We start from the raw sequence: 23,466 nt of genomic DNA on the forward strand, positions 1-23,466 counted from the left end.
TATTATTTTCAAGTGTTAGACATTGACTTAAATTTTGTTAAATACTCTGTATATCCACATTTATTTAAAATTCTTTTAGCATAAATGAAATGTCAAGGTGAATCTGAAATTCCTGTTGTTCCAAAGATCTATTTCTTCTCCATGGCGGAAGTTACTATTTTGTGTATTACCATAATGATCTTTAGATCTAGTTCTTCCTGATCACTGTTCTTTTTCAGCATTTCTTCAGTATTCTTATGTGTATTAATAAAATTTTGCCTTATCAAATTCTTTTAAAAATTTAGAAAAGGAATCTTCTACTCATAAAAGAGGAAGAAAAGAAAAAAAAACAATGTAAGAAGAAATCTTAGTGATATTTGAAATTGTATAATTGTAACTGCATTAAACTTTTAGTTACTTTAAAAGAATTAACTAACAAATTGGAATATCAAGTCGCTTTTCACAAGACCATAATATTTAAGAATATTCATTGAAATCTTTTTTTAAAGTCTAGAGATTTTTAATATAATATATAATAGTGACAGTATATACAGAAATTTATTGCATTAAATTATACAAAATAAAAGTTAATAGTTTAACAAATCTTCTGTCTCATGGTAGAACTTAGTATATTTTCCCCTGAATTCAGGATACCACATAGATAAAAATTGCAGGAAATAAATTCAAATATTTCAAGGTAGATTGCTCAAGTAATTGTGGGAGGGGTGGATATGGTAGGTCAACTGCAAATGGCAGCATCTGCACATAATCTCAAATTATTCAAGTTAAAGGTATATTTTCAAGAATTAAAAGTAGCTGTATGGATTGGGAATGTAGCTCAATGGTAGGGTGATTCCCTGACAAACAAGCACGCATCCATAGTATAAATAGCGTACTTAACACTAGAATAAATACTAATTGCATATTAAAAAATTAGGAATATATAAAGATATAAGGAAGAAATGGTAAGTTTTTGAAATGTCACTACTCCAAAAAACTCATCAATAACATATTGGTTCCTCCCACTGCACATCTCCATATCCACACTCACACTCAAATATAGATATTCTACAACTACATTCATAAATTCAAATATGACATATCTATACATATTTATGCTTACACATGGATATATAATTGTTAATAAAAATGGTATTACCTCACAGAGAATTTTTATACTGGCATTCTTTCCAAATGAAATTTTATATGTGAATGTTTGTTTTCTTCCCCTCTCACTATTGTATATTCCACACCTCTTTAATTAGCTAAAAATCTGATATGCATATCTTTTGTCATGCTTAAACACTTTTATATAATGTGCATTAGTACGTTTATTGTTTATGTTGTAAAACTGAGGTCACACTTTGCACTACCATGCATTTTGTACCTCTGTGAATCCTGCAAATCCATCTGATAAGTAGCTCAGGCTCATTTGTTTTTATGACTGAATAACAACATTCAATGAGGTGGATATGTGGGGAAATAAAACTTTTGAATTTATTTTTATCAATTCTCCTATAAAAAGCCCTGACCTCCTGAGACTTTACATCCATAAAAATTAGGTCTGTAGCCATTTGTCTAGTTAATTGCTCTGATTTAAATGTTAATAAAATTTCTCTTTAGCTTTCCCCCAGAGGACTAAAATGTTATGACCTAGATTAGGTTAAGACCCAGGGTACCTGGGAGAGTGGAGTTGCAATCTCCTTAGGTATTTGCAATCTTCCCAGGTGTTTGTATTTTAAGGATGAACGAGCCTTGGAACTTGAAGACATTTCTAAATCAAAGGTGCGCTCTTCACCTTTAGAGATTTTATTGCCAAAAAGTTGGATTAAAGAAGAGACCCTTTGGAGCGTGCTGCCTCCTTCCCCTTTATAAGCAGGGAAAACTCTTCCCTCATTTCTGGCCTATGTAGGGCCTTGATGCTCTTGTAGGAAAAATTTCCACCTGGTTTTCATTGAGCCACTCCAGAGGTTGGTCTGAGATCTGGGGTGAGGGAATCTAGCACTTAGGGAAAAGGAGGCAAATTTATTTATGGTGAGGTAATTAGAGAACTATAGAGACTGAGGATATAGCTCAGCAGTAGAGTGCTTTGCGTTGCATGTACAAGGCCCAGGGTTGAGCCCCAATAGAAAGAAAAAGAAAGAAAGAGAGGGATCGAGCAAATAAAAGCCAGTTTTCTGATTCAGAATACTTTGTATGGGCAATAAAATAAACATGAACAATCATACAAATCCCTACAGATGTCTTATTTATTAACTCTTTCTTTTCTCAGAGGCTTTCACAGTGTTTACAAATTATATTCACTATCCTACAAACCACATCACAACACATGTCCTATGTCTTTATATATGTTTGTTCTAGGTACACTTTCCAATAGAAGGTAGGAGGTTTATGGGCTCAGAGTATTTACATTCTTTTTCAAAGCAGATATTATGTGTTCTTCTAACGGTCCCTAAAAATTAGATTTTTCCAAGCATACTAACAGTAATCTTCCTAACTTTGCCCACTCCAGGTTAACAGTAGATGTTATTATTCTTTTCATTTTTAAAACTTTAGCCATTTTTTTCATATTGTTCATTATGGTTGTTCTTAAATTGTACTTCCCTGATAGCTATAGATCTTTTTAAAAGTTGTTTTGTGCTTGGACTTTAATTTTGTGAATTGCCTATTCTATTTCTTGCCTATTTTTCTATTGTGATATTTACGTTTTTTTCTTAATTGATGTTATTTGCATGCTATAGACCATGATGGTTCAACATGATTTGTCTACCTGCAAATATTGTTCCCTAAATACCATTTGTCTTTTGATTTTTGTGTTAATTTTGCCTCCTGAAATCATTAAAAGTATTTAAAATATATTTAAATGGATTTATCTTTTCCTTTATAAATTTTTCTTTCCTCCTTGATTAAAAGAAATCCAGAACTTAAGTTGTATACTCAATGCCCTGATTCATTTCCAAATACTTATATTGTTCATTTTTCTGTACATTTAACTCTTTAATCATATGGAATTTATTTTTGCATATAGAAGGAGCTAGTATTTCCATTTAATTTTCTTCCAGCTAGATGATCAATTTTGCTAGCACAAATGATCAAATAATTCAAATTTCAATGATTATATCAATTTTAAAATATATCAAATTTATCTATCTTGGGAAAAATTTCCCTATTCATCTCTTTATTTCTATTCTAATATTACAAATACTCTTCCTTTGTAATTTAATATTTGATAAGACAATGGCTTACTGTTTCCTTTCAAATTCTTTTATTGGATACTGTCAGTCTTTTAACCTTCCATATAAAATTGAAATTTAATTTTAATATATTCAAGTATGAGATTGGCTTTACATTAAATTTATGTGTGAATTTTGAAAGATTTAACTTTATATTATTTCATTCTTAAGAATATACTATATCATACTATGTTTCATGTCTTCTTCTTTTGATCCATTTTATTAATAATTAATAGGTTATCTTTTTATTACATTTATTTCTAAGTATTTCATTGGTTCTTTTCAGTACTAATGTGAATGTAATGCCTTTTTACATCTTCATTTGTAGTTACTGATTGTACATGGGGATAACTGCAAAATATCAATATCTTTTCTGTATAGATGAAATCATGATCTACAAATTCCAGTAGTAATTGTGGGGTGAATTAGCTGTTGTTAAACTCTGTCAATGTGCTAAAGGAATAGAATTAAAGTCTTACATTTGTCAGTCATCAATTCAGTGGATACTGTGGAGTTAGAAGTCTTCCCTGGAAATGTTAAAAAGACTGTAGTCTCCCTCTATTGGAGGAAACACTGAAGTTCAAGTTTCAATGGTAAGAGTGGAAGAACTGCAAAGGAGATGGACAATGCAGCTTTGGCAAACATCTTTGCTAAAGTCAGAGCCCAAGTGTGGAAGGACTGAGTCTCTGAGACTTGGGGCATCCAAAGAACCTTGAGCTTCTATTTTCCCTTGAAACTTTGGACCTGTAAGTTGGCCTCATGATGGTTCAACAGGGAAATACCTCCCCTTTCTGTTTTATAGGAACAGGGTCATACAGCAGAGTTTTCAACTTTATCATAATGAAATTTTGAACTGAATTAGTCCTTGTTGTTTTTTGTCCTGTGCATTGAAGAACTTTATCAGTATGCAAAACTCCTACCTACTGGATGCCTATAGCATTAGCCTAGTGTGGCAATCAAAGATGTTTCCAAATATGTCCCTTGACACAGGAAGCATGGGGTAGCAAAATCACTCCCAACTGAGAATCGCTGTTCTAGAAGAAGAGAAAAATGCTTTCATTCAGTGGAAAAGGAAGATGCTGTGTTGAGCTTCTGTCAAGTCTCAATAGGAGATCACAATATGGACTCCCAAGGTGCTATAAAGAGCAAGACCAGACCACACCATTTATAATGTAATGCTGTGGACCAATATGAAGCCAATCCCTGGCACAGTACTCAGTCACAGTAGAGATGAAACACCAGACCATGAAATGTCCAGTGATTATTCAGTCAGAGTTGGTTGCTATGATCTTTAAAGAAAAGTTTGCATAAGCAGCAACCCTTCAGATATTGGAAAGGGCATTTGGGATGAGAGTCTCAGCAGATCCAGAAGGTCTGTGCTTCATGAATGAACTCCCCACACTTGTCCCTTCAACACTTCCTTCATTTGCACCAACATCTCTCCTTCATGCTTTGTGAGGAGTTCCCTAGGAATAGTTGATAGATTGATAAGGGAAACCTTGAAGTCATAATGGATTTACAGCCTTTGTGTTCCATAGGTTCATGAGATCCAATTACAGACTGTTTCCAGGTTCTTGGATTGGCACTGAAGATAGTGAAGAGGATAATTCCTCTCACTGGGCTGAACTCTGGGTGGTCTGGCTGGTCATCATTTCTGCGTAGAGAGAAAGGTTATCTGTGGAACGGACCTAGCTGGACTCCTGGGCAGGAGAGAATAAGAGGAAACTATTGGAAGTAATGAAGGAATCTGTATATCCACATGCATGTGTGTATACGACATATACATAATAGACACATGATCAATCAACTTTCCTTAATGCTACCACTGAAGAAAAAGTTGGGAAATATACAGAAAATATACAGAAGTTTCCTTTCCTGATTGCAAAAATATTAAAAATAAAATTAACAAAATATGTTTATATCAATATGAAAAGATTGTTAGACTAAGAAAATTCTGTATGTATAATAAAATTACATATTTCTGGAAGATTTAATGTAAGTATGTAAAAATATAAAAATATTTTTAAAATTAGAGATATAATACTTTCAATCAAATTGCTATTTCTCTTTTGACCCTGAAAATATTAAAACTTTCATATGAAAAATATTTTGTGTGTATGGTGTTGTGGTTGGACTCAGGGCCTTATACATGCTAGGCAAGTGCTCTAACACAGCTATAATCCCAGCCCATGAAAGAATGATTACATTAAATTAAAATGAAATTGAAAAATTAAAAAATAAGGGAGAGGAGATATTATTCTCTCCAAAGTTTGGCATTGTCATAGAAAATATATATTCTTAGTGGAAGAGAATATATTTATTCATAGCTTTAGAAAGAGGGAAAGTAGAATCCCAGTTTCTGGGAAATAGCATGTTGTTTGATCATTGTTTGAAAAATTGGGAAAGAGACAGATCCCCACCTGACACTATATACTATTATGGATGGACTGGAGACTTGAACCATAAATGCTTCATAATGCCCCAAGAGATGAATGAATATCTTCTTAGTCTTGAAATAAATATCAAAATCTATACAAGAAGATAATTATAAAGCCTGAAAATTTCAGAAAAGAGAAAATTCTCTGCATGATAAATTATAAACACAGAAGACTGGAAAAAATTAAATGCACACATAAATATATAATATATGAATAGATCCATACTTCATAAATCAATTAGAAAATAGTTGAACAAAAGGTAGAGGCAACAGGAAAATCACTCACACAGAAGCCAAATCAAAACTGCTACACAATAGCATAAACAGAACAAAACAAAACAATAGAGTAACCAAAGTCCACAACAACTTATTATCTATTTCAAAATAATTAGGAGTGAAGACTTTGAAGATTCCAACACAGAAAAATGGTAAATGTTTGAGAAGACGAATGCTAATTACCCTGATTTGACCAATATGCATTGTATTCATGTGTCAAGTTATCATTATTCTAACCTCTGAATGAATGAAAATTCTGTCAATTAAAAAATTTTAAAAACAAAATAAAGCAAGACAAAATATCAGCCTTTGTTATAAACTGGAATCTCAGTATTATGCCCTTTATTTAATACCTGCAAGGATATGCAGATGTTTGCCAGAGACAATTTTCATATCAGTTGGTCATGAACGGATGAATTCCAAGGGTGGTAGAGGAGATGTTCTAGTTTATTCCATTTAGTTGGCTTTCACTTAATAGAGAATTCTGAGAGTCCAGCAGACCACTGTGGAAGCCCAGGCCCGGCCCAGGCCCGGCCCAGATCTGCCTACACCGACATGGAGTGGTAAAATAGGCTTCGCCTTTCTTGGGTCTGTTGATCTGCCATTTTCTTTATATATTTAGGTTCTCTGATGTTGGGGGCATATATATTTATAACTGTTTATCTTTTTGGTGAATTTACCCTTTGTCATTATAATGATACAGATTTTTAGTTAAAGTATATTTTTGTTTGACTAAAGTATAGCTAACACTGCTGTCTTTGGTTCCTATTTATTTGGAATGCCTTTTTCCATCTGTTCAATTATAAGCAAAATGGAACTAATGAAGGAATTGGTCTCTTGTAGCCTATGGTTGAGTTTTTTTTTGTTTGTTTGTTTTTATTTTTTCCATATTTTTTACTGGTTCATTATGGTTGCATATAACGGTGGGATTTGTTGTTATATATTCATACATGCATACAGTATAACAATATAATTTGGCCAATATCATTCTGCAGTATTTCCTCTTTCCCTCTCCTCCTCCCTCCTCCTGGTCTCTTTTCTCTAGTCTGTCTACTCTGTGATCTGCCTTTGCTTTTCATGAGATCCCCACCACCATCACCACTAGCTTACACATGTGAGAGAAAACATATGACCCTTGACCTTTGGAGTTTGGCTTATTTTACTTAAAATAATGATCTCAAGTTTCATCCATTTTTCCTACAAATGACATAATTTCATTTTTCTTTATGGCAAAATGAAACTCTACTGTGTATGTATACTACATTCTCTTTATCCATCTACTTGTAGATGGATATCTAGGCTAGTTCCATAGTTTTGCTATTGTGAATTGTGCTTCTATAAACATGGAACTGCTTGTATAACTGTGTTATGATGACTTTAATTCTTTAGAATTAAAGGAATGGTGTAGCTGATTCCTATGATAGTTCCATGCCTAGTCTTTTGAGGAAGATCCATATTATTTCCATAGTGGTTTTTAGTATTTTACAATCCCACCAACAATGTAAAAGTTCCTTTTTCTTCACATTCTTTCCAGCATTTATTGTTTGTATTCTTGATGACTGCCATTTTGACTGGTGTGAGATGAAATCTCAGTGTAAATTTGATTTGCATTTCCTTAATTGCTAATAATGTTGAACATTTGTTCATATATACATTGGCCATTTGTACTAGTTTTTTTGAGAGTGTCTGTTTAATTCCTTTGTCTATTTATTAATTGGGTTATTGGAGGTTTTTGCCATTAAATTTTTTGAGTTCTTTATATATTCTTGATATTAATCCTCTGAAGCTAACAAAGATTTCATCACATTCTGTTTGTTCTCTCTTCACATTCTCAATTGTTTTCTTTGTATGCAGTAGCTTTTTAATTTGATAGCATCTCATTTATTAACTCTTTTTTAGTATTTATTCTTTATTTTTAGATTGACACAATATTTTTATTTTTATGTGGTGCTGAGGATCGAACCCAGTGCTTCATGCATGCTAGGTGAACACTCTACTACTGAACTACCACCCTAGCCCCTAATTTATTAACACTTGAAATTATTTCTGAAACTTTAGATGTTCAATTGAGAACAACATCACCTGGACCTATATTCTGCAGTGTTGAACACACATTTTCTTCTAGGAGTTGGATAGTTTCTGGTCTTAACTCCTAAGTCTTTGATCCATTTTGAGTTGATTTCTGTGCAGGGTGAGAGATTACGGTCTAGTTTCATTCTTCTACATGTGGGTAACCAGTTTTCCCCACAGTATTTGTTTAAAAGACTATCTTGTCTCCAATTTATGTTTTTGGCACATTTATCAAGGATCACATGACGATAGATATGTGGGTTTGTCTCTTTTATTCTGTACAATTGGTTTATGATTCTGTTTTTATGCCAGTACCATGTAGTTATTGTTACTATAGCTTGATAGCTTAATTTGAAATCAGGTATTATGAAGACTCCAGCGTTGCTCATTTGTTTTCAAATATGTTCAATCAGTTTCTCTTTATTAGAGATTTTAATTCATTTATATTCTAAAATACTATTGATAGATAATGCTTACTATTGTGTTTTCTGGTTAGTTTGTTGATTCTTTTTTTAAAAAATTATAATAAATTTATTTATAGATCTAATTAATTTTATTCTGAACTCGTGAATTGGGGAAGTTTGTTGATTCTTTGTTCTTTTATTCCTCTCTTTCTGTATTCTTTTGTGATTTGATGATTTCTATCATAGTGTGCTTTCAATCTTTTTAATTTTTTGTGTTTCTACTAAAGATTCATACTCTGTAGGTACCATGAAGTCTATATAAAACACTTTTACACTAATGATATTAATAATAGGACATGTTACGCTGATAACATCTTTGTTTTGATCACTTGCACAAACTTTGCACTTTTACTCCTCCAATTTGCTTTTGTAGCTTATATCTCTTGAAAATAATTTGGAACTTTTAAAAAACGTTTTTAAATTTTTATATTTGAGATGTAATTTCCATACCAACATTTCAGTAGAGTGTTGTGGGGTTGACTATATAATTACTATTACCAGTGAGTTTTATATTGTCATATATTTTCATATTGCTGCTTATTGGTCATTCCCTTCAGCATGAAGGATTTCTTTTAGCATTTCTTATAAGGTAGATTTGATGGTAAAAAAAAAAATCCTTTACTTTTTGTTTATCTGAGAAAGTTTTGATGTCCTCTTAATTTTATTTTAAAACAGGATAAATGTTCTTGGTTAGCAAGTTTGTTCTTTATTCCTTCCTTCCTTTCTTTCTTTCTCTCCCCCTCCCTCCTCCTCCTCCTCCTCCCCCTTCTCACCTCCTCCTCCTCCTCCTCCCCCTTCTCACCTCCTTCTCCTCCTCCTCCTCCTTCTTTCTTTCTCCCTCCTTCCCCACCCCCCCTCCTCTCAAATATCAAACTCAGGACCTTGTGCATGGTACTCTAATGCCCTACCACAGAGCCACACCCCCTCCTTTAAATTTTTAAAAATGCTATCCTATTTCCTTCTGGTCTCTGGATCCTGTTGACAATTTTGTTAATATTATTGTGCATGTTTTCTTATATGTAACAAGTCACTTTTCCCTTGCAGCTTTCAAAATTCTCTCTTTGCCTTTAATTAGATCTGTACTTTTATTTTTTTTCTTCCATTATTTATTTGAATATGCTTCCAATTTCTTTCTCTCTTTTTATAAGTCCATGGATAATGCATACAGTATACTGCTGATGGCATTCCATGAGCTCCTTTGGCTGTCTTTATTATCTTTTTTTTTCTTTTTGTTTCTTAGATTGGATGATTTCCAGAGATTTATCTTCAGGTTCACTAATCCTTTCTTCTGCTTGAGTTTGTCTGTTGTCGGGCCCTTCTGTTAAATTTTTGAGCTCAGATATTATAGTCTTCAGTGTGATGATTTATGTATGGTACATTTTAATATTTTCTATCTCTTTTCTGAAGTTCTCAGACTGCATTACTTTCCTTATCTTGATGGGCAAGGTTTTGAATGTTCTTTACTAAATTACATATCTACACTTCATTATGGTTGGGGCTATGGTATGGATTTGCGGTGACTCCTGAGGGACCAAGTGTTCAGGTTTGAGCCCCCAGTGTGGTGATGTAGGAGTTAATGGAATCATTAAGATGTGAGACCCAGTGGAAGATCCTTAGGTCACTTCAGGCATTTCCTTCAATGCCTGGAGTATGTTCTTTTGAGAGAAAGTTGTTGTAAAATTTGGATTCTGACGTTTGGATTTCTTTCTGCTTTTTACATCACCATGAAATCCACTGGACCTGCATTCTTATAATAGAGATGGACCATAAGGTGATGCAGCTGGAACTGGGAAAAACCCTTACCAGAGCCTGTACAATGCTGTCTGAATTTTCAGTATCCCAAACTATAAGCAAATTAAAAATCTTTTTCTTTATAAGTACCTGCCTCAAGCAGTTTGTCATAATAATGAAAAGCTGAGTAGATTACTTGATTTCTGGAAATTTATCTTGTTCCTTTATTTGGAACATATTTCCTGGTTTTTTTTTTTCATTTTGACTATCTGTGCTAGCTTCTGAGCATCAGATAAAGAGATCTTTTCTCCAATTCTTAGTACACTGGTCTTCCCAATCAGCCTGTCCAGATATTCTAGGTACCTTTAATAGACTATTTGTGTTTGACATCTTTTTTAAAATAAAATTCACCCAGACTCAGGTATGCTGCAATTGTAATGCAGAACAAACTAATATAGGCACTGTGTCTTACCCATCAGAAAGAAGCTAGGAGTTGGAGTTTTCTTTCTGAGTGTAAGGCATGAAAATCATGGTGGGGTTAGGATGAGAGTATATCTGTTTTGCTTTGTTTATCCATTTGATTGGAAATACTTTCTGATTTTTTTCAGTGGGTAGAAGTCTTTCAAGTGGATGCTGGCCTTCTCTTGGAAAGAAGTAATCTAGGTATTGTTGTTTATTCCTTGCATCTGTTTATCTCATATGCCACCATATTGCTAATGTTATAGCAACACTTACACATAAATGCTCTATGCCTAGGCATTGTCATCTCTTTTAATAATGGAGCTTGTGATATCTGCTTCTTTTTGTGGAATTCATGTTAGATTACACATGTGTAGGTATCATACAATTGTTTATCTTGCTTCATCTATCACCCACAAGAAAACCTAACTTATTAGGAAAAATCCCCGTAATACTCAGGCACTGCCCTCCATTCCTCTTATTTTATTTGCTATGGTAGCAGGTTGATTGACATGTTAAATCATGTTTTAGTATCTTATCAGACTAACCAAGCTCCTGAGAGAGAGAGACTGAATTCTAATGAGCTTCACATTCAGTCCCTCCACCCTGCTCAACAGAATAGCAGGCAGGGTGCTTGACATAGTCTCTTTATTTTCTTCTCAGATCTCTTCACAGAAGGTCAGTGTGGTCCCTGCCATCTTCTTTTTATAGTCTTCATCAAATATCTCATTCATAGCCACAGTAAAATGGTTCTTCCAGTCTCCAAGAATTCCTGAAAGACAGCAAACAAGTATATAAAATCTCTCAGCCGTCTCCACCTGACCTCCTCACACTCCACTGATTTCTGCCCCATGGATTAAGTTTACTCCACCTTATTTTCCCATCATGGATGGCTCCTCAGCCCACTACATCTGACCTTCAGACTACAAATCACAGGACACATTCAAGTTCTTTTTTCAAATTCCCCAAGCCCCATTGACATGCGCTGGGTGGGGCAGATTTTTCTAGTTCCTGGACATTAGTGGCTCTGGTGCACCTAACACAAGTTCCTGTGGAATTCTTCAACCCTACATATGTTGTTCCATGAGAAACAGTGAAATATCTTACAAAGCATTAGTTACATTGTTGGATAGCATTTTTTTTCCTGTTGGGTGAAATTAAAGACACTTCTTTATTTTTTTCCTAAGTGATATTTGGATACAAGTGATCTTCCTCAAACTATTGTACCTTCGAAGTTCAACCAATAGTAGAACCAATGAATTGTTTCTCCAAATTCTTCTACTTCTTTATTTCTATGGGTTTTCCACCCTTCTGCAATGAGATTAATCCAACTGTTTGATAATACGATAGAATTCCAGATTCTAAGTACAACCAATAAATTGGAATCTTCAGGGAATCAGGGCTTTTAAAATGATTTTGAATAGAGTAGTATTTGGAACCCACTAGGAAATCTCCCTATTTATTCTTTTAAAAAAAATGTTTTCAGTTGTAAATGAACACAATATCTTTATTTATTTATTTATTTTCATGTGGTGCTGAGGATGGAACCCAGTGCCTCACACATGCCAGGCAAGCGCTCTACCACGGAGCTACAGCTCCAGCCCTTATTCTTTTATCATTACATTTACGTGTCTATTTCTCTGTCTATTCTGCTAACTTCTTGAGAATACAAACAATATCTCACTTATTCACTCTTTCTCGGGTGGTGTGTATTGGCTCCTACAAGGTATGAAGTTCTGTACTTGTGCTAGTGAAACAGCACTGCATACAATATTCTCTTCTGGACAATGTACAGACTCACTGTGGAGACAGAGGTGAAAACAAGTAGTTATAAAGTCATGTGCTAAGAAACAGTGACAGACCAAAGGAGAAAATGTTGAAGCTTGTTCAGAGAATGCAAGAGACTTCAGTGAGGTTGCAGTCGAGCTAGGCTTTTCTTCCTCAAAGTTGCCACCATTGTCAGCATCGCCCTTATTATAAGGCAAGTTCTTGGACCTCTGGTCAGGTCTCTAGGAGTGAGTCTGAGAGCCACTGGTACCAGCTCTCACCAAGAGAGCAGGGTGAAGCAACGAGAGTCTTAATTGGACTGAACCATACCACTGCTTCACAAAATCCAAGTTTAAATCATTTTCACTTACAAGGCAGAATATTTTCAGAACTGGATTAAATAGAAAAAAATGTTACCAACCTTTTCTCAGGAATTTTGAGATGCTTTGATTGTAAATGTGGTTAGGTACAGAAAATTGGTTGGCCATAGGATTTTTCTTCATCACATGGAATGAAGTATGGTAGATAATTTTTTCGATAACATCCTCTGGCAAAGTTTTCTCCAAGAATTTCAACACTTTATGGATCTCACATTTTGGATTCTGGCCATAGAGGAACATGCATTAGGACAAAGGGAGGAAAAAAAATTGCTACCAACTCAAAAATCAGCTTATTGTATAGGAAATAATCATCTGGAGGTTTTGCTGCATTTTCCCAACACCACTCAGTACCACTTGCCCTTTTGATATCTTCATAGAAGAGGAAGAGGATCCGGTGCTTGTCCTTCACAGTCTACCACCCTTTCACATGGTCATACCAGGACCCATCAACCACTGGAAGAGAGAGACAGGAACACTGTTTGTTCTCAGTATTGGGCTAAAACCAAGGCAATGAGATGATTTAGACACTTTGAAATAGGTGTCTGTTGTTTTATTAAATTAGTAAAGGAGAAGGAATTTCCCACTTTTGAAATCAGTCCATCTTTATAGTAGGAAGCAGCGATACACTTACTGTACGTGATGTTGCCCACATACATTTATGTATAGGGATTCATTTTAAATCATTTAGGTGATGAAAGGCTTCACCTATTCCTGATAAAGAGTACTTAGTTTCAGATTCAATTGCCCTCTCAGGCAGTTAAGTCTTAGGGTCTTTTTGTTGCTTGTGCCTTCCAGCTGCCTGGCGGAATCTGCAAATGCATTCTCAGTAAGGGATTTCACTGCTGCAGAAAGAGAGGGCCGTTGAGAACTTCCATTTTCACTTAAGGTAAATAAGGAATAAACATTCTTTTCACCAATTTTTAAAGAATTGGATGGATTCCGGAGCTAGCCTGTATCGTATTTTAATTTCATGCCACTGATGTTTTTGTGCATCACGGCATTATGGGTTTGATTCTGGGCATTCATTACAAACACGATAGTAATCTCAACAGTGTTTACTATGTTGTAAGCATTGCATGAAGTGGACAAAGACTTGATTGAAAGATGATTGAAAATATTGTTCAGAAGAGAAAATTCCAAAGACCAAGTAAGCAGGTACATGAAATGTTCTCTTCTGAATCATTATGAGCAGAGATACGTGTTTGCAGTTAATCAAAACCCTGGTATGTATCATGCTGACTGATGCACATGTAAGTCAGGGGAGTCCAGAAGCATAAGGCTAATAGGAGAATCAACAGGAGTGTGTGTGTGTGTGTGTGTGTGTGTGTGTGTTTCTCACTACCAGGGTAATTGGTTCCTGCAGTTGTGTGGCCTGTAAGTTGACATGTAAATCAATCTGGAAATTCAGACAGGATTTGATTTAGTCTTTTTTTAAAATTTTTTTTAGTTGTAGATGAACAGAATACCTTTACTATATTTATTTATTTATTTTTATGTGGTGCTGAGGATCGAACCCAGTGCCTCGCACGTGCTAGGCAAGTGCTCTACCATGGAGCTTCAATTGCAGGCCCTTGATGTAGTCTTGAAGCAGAACTCTTTATTTTTTGAGAAACTTTAGTTTTTGCAGTTAAGATTTTCAACCGATTGGATGAGGTCCATCCTCATTATTTAGGATAATCTCCTTAAAACCACCTGTAGATGTTAATCACATCTACAAAATTCCCTATAGAGGCAATTGAATTGCTGTTTGATTAAATAACTGGTACGATAGACGAGCTGATACATAAACCTAATTATCACAATGTAAGACCTGAGAGGAATCAAAAGAAGCTTGATTCTTTTTTTCTTTCCCATGCTTCCTCCTACCTTGACTAGTCTAATAAATCATCTGTATAAAAGCATTCATATGTCACTTAATGATGTGGCATAGTCTGAAAATGTGTTGTTAGATGATTTCACTATTGTGCAAACATCATAGAGGCTATGACATCACTAGGTGGTATAATCTTTTGGACCACCGTATGTGGTTCACCATTGACAGAAACTTTGTCATGAGGTACATGACTGGAGTGGAAAATCCATTCACTTTGGAGTACTAGCTAGGTTGAATACTTTTTCTTATTTTACTCCTTTTGTCTCTTTTGTTTCTAGAGAAATTGTTCTAACATTGTTTTCTCTATTGATATACTTGAAAGACATGCTTGATGGAATTCATTTTTATTGATTTTCTAAATTTATGTTTTTATCCATATTATAGTAATTTTTCCTTTTACTCAAGAGACTATGGTCAGGTTTGGTTATACTGATATCATGGAGGTAATGCAAAATCTTTTTTATTTGGAAATTTAATTAAATTTAATCAAATAAATGGATTGTCAATAGGGGCTCTGAAGTATTGTTTTGCAGAATTTCTGACAAAGTATTGTTTTTGTCCTTCCTTTCTGTTTATTATTGGACAGAAGAAACTAATCATTGTCAACTGATCCTACTTCCTTCCCTTCCTGGAGTCAATTATAAAACCTGACAGATATTTGCTGAGACAATCAGACTGCTAAAGGACCGAGATCTTTCAATATCACAGCACAGACACTTCTTTTATAGAAGTTTTAATTGTTTGAGAGATATTAATTAAATGAAGCAGATGTCATTTTCATCCATTTGTCTATTCTATCTACTGTAGCTACAATAAAATATGTCATCGTACTTCTACATTAAAGCTTTTAAAGATGTGTGTAGACAGTTATCCCATACTAAAACATCCCTTATTACCCTTTAGTATATTGGTTCATCTACATGTTGTTTCCTTGAGATAATCTTATGAAAGTTTTGATATCCTTACTATCCTGAATGGATACTGGTCAATTCTGGCCAACTTCTTTTTTGAATGCTGTGGCCATAAGGGGTTCCTTGCCCCAGAGGTGTGATCTCCTGAGCTGAGGATGAAGGAGCTCACTGCTGGGTCAAATTGGAAGACTCTGTAGAGCAGATTTCTAAGATTGCACATTCTGGTCGAGGGGAAAGGCAGCATATGGTTGTGGTTGTGAAGCATCTGATCTTTGAGACTGTGCGAGGTGGCCTTCTAATTCAACAGCAGTGACTTTCGCACTGCTCTAGGTCTTTACATATGAAATAAGTCTCCTCTCTTCCTTATTTTTGAAGTTGATAGTTTGAAACTCAAATCAGGATTTGAGAATTTTTACCTTTGTGTCTAGAGGTATACCCTCAGATGACCTTAACTCACATTTGCATAAATTTTAGAGAAAAGTTCCTTCTTACTGGCTTCCCCAGTCACAGATCCCCACGGTAAGACCTGGTCACTCAGGATAATATCCTATACTATTATCCACCAAGTTTTAGAAGTGTTTATTTTTAGAATCTCCAGAGAGATAGCACACCACAAAATAAATTTGCACTCACATTTTCCTGACATGAAATTCTCACAAAATTCTTCCCAGCTCTGAGGGTCAGGTAGCATTGAGGTCATCTTGTGGAAGTAGTAGAAGGATACCAGGCAATCCTCGGCATTTCTAGCCACATAGATGATCTGAAATCGAGTACAGGAAAGGAAACCAGAGGAGAAATACTGGAGGAGAGTCTTCCAATACAATAATAATGTCATCTCTTTTCAGTATGTAATGTTTTATGCATTATTTATTAGTTAAAATAGTAATAAAATAAACTAATCCTCTTTGATCCTAAAATTTGGTTAGACATGAAGAAATCCAAAGGCAAATGAGAGCGTCCCATCCTCCAAGGATCATATATCATACAGGAAGATGACCAAAATCTAGGGTGGTATTACAAATCATTGAAATCTTATATGACATACTGAGTAGTCACAGGGGAAGAAGTTAATGAGGATTCCTGGGGAGATGGAGTTGAAGTCTTGAGGTCTCAGTCATATCTCAAGGAATTAATAGGAATTTTCCAGCTTTACATTTAGGGAAAAATTGGGAAGTGAGAAAACCATTTTATATATACCATCTTATTTGATTTCCATATATGTTAGAATTATGTGAAAAGGAAAGGGGAACCATCATTCTTTAATTGATGAAGTAACTGAAATTTAGAGAATCTGAGGGACTTTCATAGTAATCTGTAGTTAGTACATGATGGGGTCAGTCCTGGAACAGAAAAATTGGGGATGGAGCCAAGCAATTCCTTCATTACATATATGCACAGTGATGAGATTATCAACTGAAGAATGTCTCAGAGAGTTTCTCAAAGTTTAGAGTGGTTTTGCTGACCTATCTATCTAGATATGCTTATGTATACATGCATATTTTCATAGGCAGGTTGTACTTGGCTGCTTCTTGGGAATTCAGGCAAATTAGGAAGAGTGGCCTGGTAATGTGACGAGTGGGTATTTATGATCTTTTATCCAACAAATGCATAACAAATGCTATGTTTAAGGTCATGTTCAGAATAAAAATTTGAACAAGACCAAGTTACCTATTCCAAGGAGCTGACAGTCTGTATCAAAGAGGCAATATGGGAAAATGTTAATGCACTATGATGAATACAATGACTGGCACACATGCACACTTAGGTCAATGTACATATGTGGGCAGGAGGGGAAGTTTCTAAGCAGATGATATTTATGCAAAGACCTGAAAAGCGAGTAGGGATCAGCTATGTCAAGATGGGAGAGGATGCTGGAGTCTCATGAAAAGCATGTGGGAAGATCCCAGGTACGAGGAAGTATTGTGTGTTAAAGGACCTGCAGGATTTTCAGGATGATTGCTGTGAGAACTGGGGGTGTTGTTGGGGGTTGGTTATAGATTGGATTGGAGCTGAAGCAAGGCACAGATGACTAAAGGCATAACAAATCATAGAAAAAAACTTGAACTTCATCTCCAGCCAACCTGTGGATTGTTTAAAGCAGGTCTCTAAGTTTCTGAAGATGTTTAAAGCAAGTCTTAGATTTTCATTTTAGGAAGAGTATGAGCTACGAACATTAGGAGGCTCTGGTGCCCAAATCTAGGGTTTGACTTCTTGACCCATGAACAAGTTGACTTGGGAATGAAGTAGCCTGGCTGAGGCCACTGTGGAAGTCCTGTTCAAGGCACAACATGTGGCTTTGGTATCTTATGGAGAAGAGCATTTGTAAGTGTTCAGACAAGAAGCAGCCAGGCAAATTGGGAGACAAAAGAGAACAGTGACCTGACTTGGGTATCGGCCAAAGTGATGTTGTATAATGGGAAAATTAGAAAGATACTAAAGAATTAATCAAACTTTACAGGAGATTACATATGGAGGCAAGGGAAGTAAAAATGATACAAGTTTTGAATTTAGCTTACTGTGTGGATTTCGGAGACCTGGAAGCCTTGCTGGGAAGCAGATCTTACACTTTGCTTCCAAAGGGCAGGGGAAATACCCTCCAGTACGTTGGCAGAGCAAAGCAAAAGTCTTTCATTTTTAAACTTGTTTACCTCTATTCCGGGTCCTCCCTCCAATTTGTAGCAATACAGACTCTACTTTTAAACATGTGGCCAAGGAGTTATCATGCAATAAACTCCGAGGAAACAGAATATTAGAAGCCATGGATGTCTGTAGATTTCAAACATATGAAATACTTGATTTCAAGAAAAATAGCACATTATTTTGAAAGACATCTTCACTTATGTCATTTATATCACCAAGTTAGATAAAGTTTGAAAATCCCTTTCTTTGCCTTGCAGTTCTGTTTCCAGATAGAAGGTGGCAATAAATGCAAAGGAAGGTGAGTTCTTAGCATTCGTAGTGAGAGCATTTGAATAGCTATCTCCAAATCTGGAAAAGCAATGAATATTCTCCATTTATTCTTGCCACTCTTGGAAAATCCTTTAATTTACGTTTGTATATTATTCTAATCAGTTATTTCATTTTATTTTATTTTTTCATTTAGAGACAATAACTGTTTATTCACAAGGACATGTGAAATATCCCTTCCTAGCCTTCTGCTAAGGCTTTCTTGTTTCATCTCATTCGCTGAACTTTTACACTTTTAGGAAAGTTCTTTAGCTTGCTTGATTAGTTCTGTGAATGTCCATCATAATCCATTCTCCTCTTCTTTCCTCTTTTTCTTCAGAAATCATCCATATACTTTTACAGTAGCTCAATGCTAATTTTCGAGTTTTTCACTGATTTGAGCATAAAAAGTAGAAAGAGAAGGAGAAGGGTATTTGCCAGCAGCTACCTGGGAAGGAGACTGACAAGAAATAGAAAGGATAACTTGTTGAAAAGCTAAAGTTCATCAGCTGAGAACATTAGGTATCCAAATTCAGGGTTTGACTCCTTGACCCAGGAACAAGTTGACCTGGGAACGAAATAGGCTGGCCCAGGCTGCTGTGGAAGTCCTGTTTAAGGCACAGCATGTGACCTTGCTACCTTACAGTCAAAGCTTTTTCAGCCTCGCTGCATATTACTCACCATGCTTCTCTTTAGGAGGGTATTTTACTTCAAGGAAGGGGTGTCTTTCCAGAGAAGCAGCTCGCCTGCATTTTGCCACGTCGCCATCATTTTGAATCATGTCTAAAATTTCTTGCATCCAGGTTGTACCTGAAAAACATCAGAAATATTCTCTGATTTTTAGGTAACTGGCTTTTCATCTGAAATAAATGTAGATTTTGGATAAAGGCAGTAACATGAGAATACTTTGAAATTAGATTAATGCTGCAGAGACAGAAAGGAAGCTTCCCTCCCTTCCCTGAGGTAGGAGGTGGCCACAGAATCCCCTGTGGTGTGATCTAGAGCACTTATTCCAAACTTTTTATGAAAAATTTTAAACATACAGAAAACTTGGTAAAATAATATAAAAAAACATACAAGTACTTCAAGTTTTAAAAACATTTTGCTCTGTTGGCTTTGTCTATCTCCATCTATCATCTTTATAATCTGCCTCAAATCAATCAATCACTTACCATCTAATCTAATCTAATCTATCATCCATCGTCGGACAAACTGTTCTGCTTCAGAGTAAGCCTCCGATAATGCGTCATGTCTAAGGACACAGCATGCATCTCTCAAAATGATATTCTTCTACCATGTTTCCTACATATTTCTCATCACATCTATTTTACAATGATTCCTTAACATCATAAAGAACTCTGTCGACATTAAATTCTTTCCAGTTACCTCCTAATACCATTTATAGCTTTTTTTCCAATTAAATTTCATGGACTACCTTTCTTTTGTCTCTCAGTCTCTAATCAACCTCTCATTTATTCATGATGTAGATTTTTAATCAGTTATCTAGCTATCTTGTAGTTATGCCTTTATAATCCAGAATTGTCTGATCACTTTCTCATAATATGTTTAACCTGTTCCTCACTTCCTTTGGTCTTCTGTAAACTGGAATTTAAGTCTTGATTAGGTTAAGTTAAAACATTTTTTGGCGAGAAGGCAGGTGATGCTTTATACTTTCTTTCATTATGCCAAGAGGCACCTTATGTCAAATTTGCTCACTCTTAGGATACTACTTTTGATCATTCCATTAAGTATATGGCCACCAGATATTGCTTGTAAAAAGACATATTTTCATTTGCTATTAGAAATTAAGTAGTATAGTGACATTTTGGTACCACATGACTAGCCAGATTTCCTCTGATTTTATCTAATCATTGTAGGATGCATTGATGATCCTGCCTGAAATACTTTCCATTATGGGTTTCAAATTGTTAATATTCTAATCTCATCATCTCTTCTTCTTTTCTTCCTTATTTATTTATTTTATTTTTAATTGATTTTATTTTTTAAGTACATGACAGTGGAATGCATTACAATTCTTATTACACATATAGAACACAATTTTTCATATCTTTGTATATATAGTATATTCATGCCAATTCATGTCTTTATACATGTACTTTGTTTATTTTTTTGCATTACAATTCTTATTACACAAATATACCACAATTTTTCATATCTCTGTTTGTATATAAAGTAGGTTGACACCCAATTTGTGACTTCATACATATACTTTGAATAATGATCTCATCATTTCTTCTGTGAAGTAGATCTTATATAAAGAAAAATGAGCCAATTCTGCAACTACAGGGAATTTAATTCCATGAGACTAACAATTATAAACCAGGTAAAATGACAATATCTATCATAACAATAATTATTACCAGAAATAAAGATAAATATTTTTATCCATTTCAATTATTTAGATTAAACAATCCCAAATATGTATGTTCCAAATAATAGAACTTCCAAACACATAAGGCAAAAATTATAAAAAATAAAGAAGTGGAGAAATCCACAATATTAATTAACATTTTCAACAACTTTCACTCAGTAATTGATAGGACCAATACATCAAAAATCAGTAAGGACATAAAAGACCTTAACAATTTATCAACCAATGTGAATTAATAACAGTTTCAGAGAACTATACCCGCTAGCACCAAAATCTGCATTGTTTTCAGGTGTACATGAAATATTTAGGGGGGTGGTACCAGGGATTGAACCCAAGGGCACTTTACCACTGAGCCAAATCCCCAGCCCTTTTTTGTATTTCATTTAGAGACAGGGTTTCACTGAGTTGCTTAGTGCCTTGCTTTTGCTGAGGCTGGCTTTGAACTCACAATCTACCTCCCCAGCTGCTGGTATTACAGGCATGTGCCACTGAACCCAGTTAAACATTTGTAAAAATAAAGATGATAGGATAGATTCTAAAACAAATCCTCAAATAAATATAAAATTATTGAAATTATACAAAACATGTTTTTTGGCCCTGTAGTTACAGTATTGAGTTTCCTGCTTTTTGATATTTGCCTCTCTTCATTTTTAAGCCAATAATCTGCATCAAACTTTTGTTATGCTTCATATATTTCTGAATTTGGGGTCTATTACATCTCTCTGACTTTCTCTTCTGTTTGTAAGACCTCAAGTAATTTCATTAGGCCCACTCAACTAGCCCAAGATAATCACCCTACCTCAAGGTAAGCCAATCAGTAACTTTCATTACAGCTGTGCAAAATCCTTTTGGGCATGAAATATAAAATAACCATAGGTATGATGCCAGAGGACTAAGATTATAATGACCAAAATTCTGCCTATCAAGATGTTTGAAACACAAAATTTCACAGCCTTGTGTGATCTTTAGGAATTATTTGGCTTCTTGGTAGTTCCTTGCTTGATCACATGAAATGTCCTGTGCACGTGCAATTTAGTATTCACCAGTATCCTCTAGGGCTCCCCTATGGTACTCTTCCTTGCAAAGTAGTCATTGCAAACTCCCATAACTCTTATCTTTGGCTCTTGAACTTAGTGACTGAGTTCCTTGACATGACTTCCTTAAATTCCCTGTTACTACACCAACTTCAGAAAGTGTCTTAATACTGAAGACTTGGGCAAATGTTGCCCAGTATTGCCAAACAGTGGTTTTTATTTTACTTCTTTCAGTTTCCTAGTTGATTGTGATTGGAGTACAAATCCAATCCAATCCCTCATCATATTCTACTAATTAGGGACATTATTCTTTTGAATATTCAAGATTCTTCTGACGTGATCCCATTAATTTTGAGTATTTATTTGCTTTATAATATACACAATGTCCTAGATTTGCCCTGTATAGTCTCTCTCCAGGACAGGGAGTCACACTGGGGACTGGGATTATAATTCCCCAGAGAGCCCTGATACTTTTTGGTAAATTACAGTGTTAGAAACCAAGATCTAGGCACTAGGGGTGCCTATTGTTGTTGGATATATTTGTTTATAAGAATTTTTAGAGAATAGAAGTTCAGTGCATTTTTAAATCAAGGTCAAATCCTTGAGTTTCTCTAATGAGACTTAACTGGAACAGAACATAAAGGTTTAGTTTACAACTTCTAAGAACTTTGGATATTTAGACAAACTTTTTTTTAACTCTCTGGGATGACAATTGATATCTATGTTATGGTATGTTTTAAGGGAAAGATTGCTCTAACTAAAGGATTATGGTGAAAGAAAAATCATGCCTCATTCAATTTATTGAACTTGATTTTTTCTAAGTCATTTGTTCCTGAAGGGAGTCATTAATGATGCACTTCAAAGCATTTAGAAAAGTGTTTGGGTCATCAGGAGAGAGCACTATTGGAAATTGGTGTCCAAAGGGCCAGGAAGCTAAATTTTCTATAATACTAACGGCAGATCTTCATAATAGGCAATTGTATCTCTCCAAATCCCAGTGATGTTACATTGAGCACTGCATATTATCTAATAGCTTCATGTCCAAAGATTTAACATTATTATATATTTTAATAAATTTACCTGACTTTGGGTAAGTTGCCAGAATAAGGTCATCAGGTCGGACTTGAAAATTACAGACTTTATTCCATATTTCTTTTGATAGTACTGGCGAAGGTACTCTATCCACTTCTATAATGTTCAACAAATTTGAATTATTTTCCAGAGGATGAACATTCTTCTCAATCTGTGCCATTGGAGATCCAAGATTGCTATTGTCAACCCTATTTAAAATAATTTATTGTGTTTTATGGCTGATAGTAAAGGTTCCCATCTTACTGTTGTTGACTTGAATGACATAAAATAAATTAAAGCTAGCATAAAAGTACATCTAACAAGTTACTCTGTTTTATTTATTTCATCTTCACAGGAACTCCATAAAACAGGTAATATTATTTCTGTTCTTTAAAAGAAGAAGCTGAAGTTGTTGAGGCTAAGCAATTTGGTAAATGTAAGAC

The 23,466-nt window shown here is 34.9% G+C and overlaps 1 protein-coding gene across 1 annotated transcript; it reads right to left on the reverse strand.

Annotated features, from left to right (window-relative positions):
* Positions 1–11,308: 11,308 nt before the first annotated feature.
* Positions 11,309–23,204, reverse strand: LOC308632430 (sulfotransferase 1C3-like; the record flags this gene model as incomplete). Its single annotated transcript, XM_081264497.1, is given in 8 exon segments — positions 11,309–11,421; positions 12,838–13,018; positions 13,155–13,208; positions 13,212–13,249; positions 16,214–16,340; positions 18,471–18,568; positions 19,208–19,336; positions 23,033–23,204. Coding segments are annotated over 8 exon segments (912 nt in total).
* Between the last annotated feature and the right edge of the window lie 262 nt (positions 23,205–23,466).

The sequence above is a fragment of the Spermophilus citellus genome (assembly GCF_964194105.1).
Source record: "Spermophilus citellus genome assembly, chromosome: 13".
NCBI lineage: Eukaryota > Metazoa > Chordata > Mammalia > Rodentia > Sciuridae > Spermophilus > Spermophilus citellus.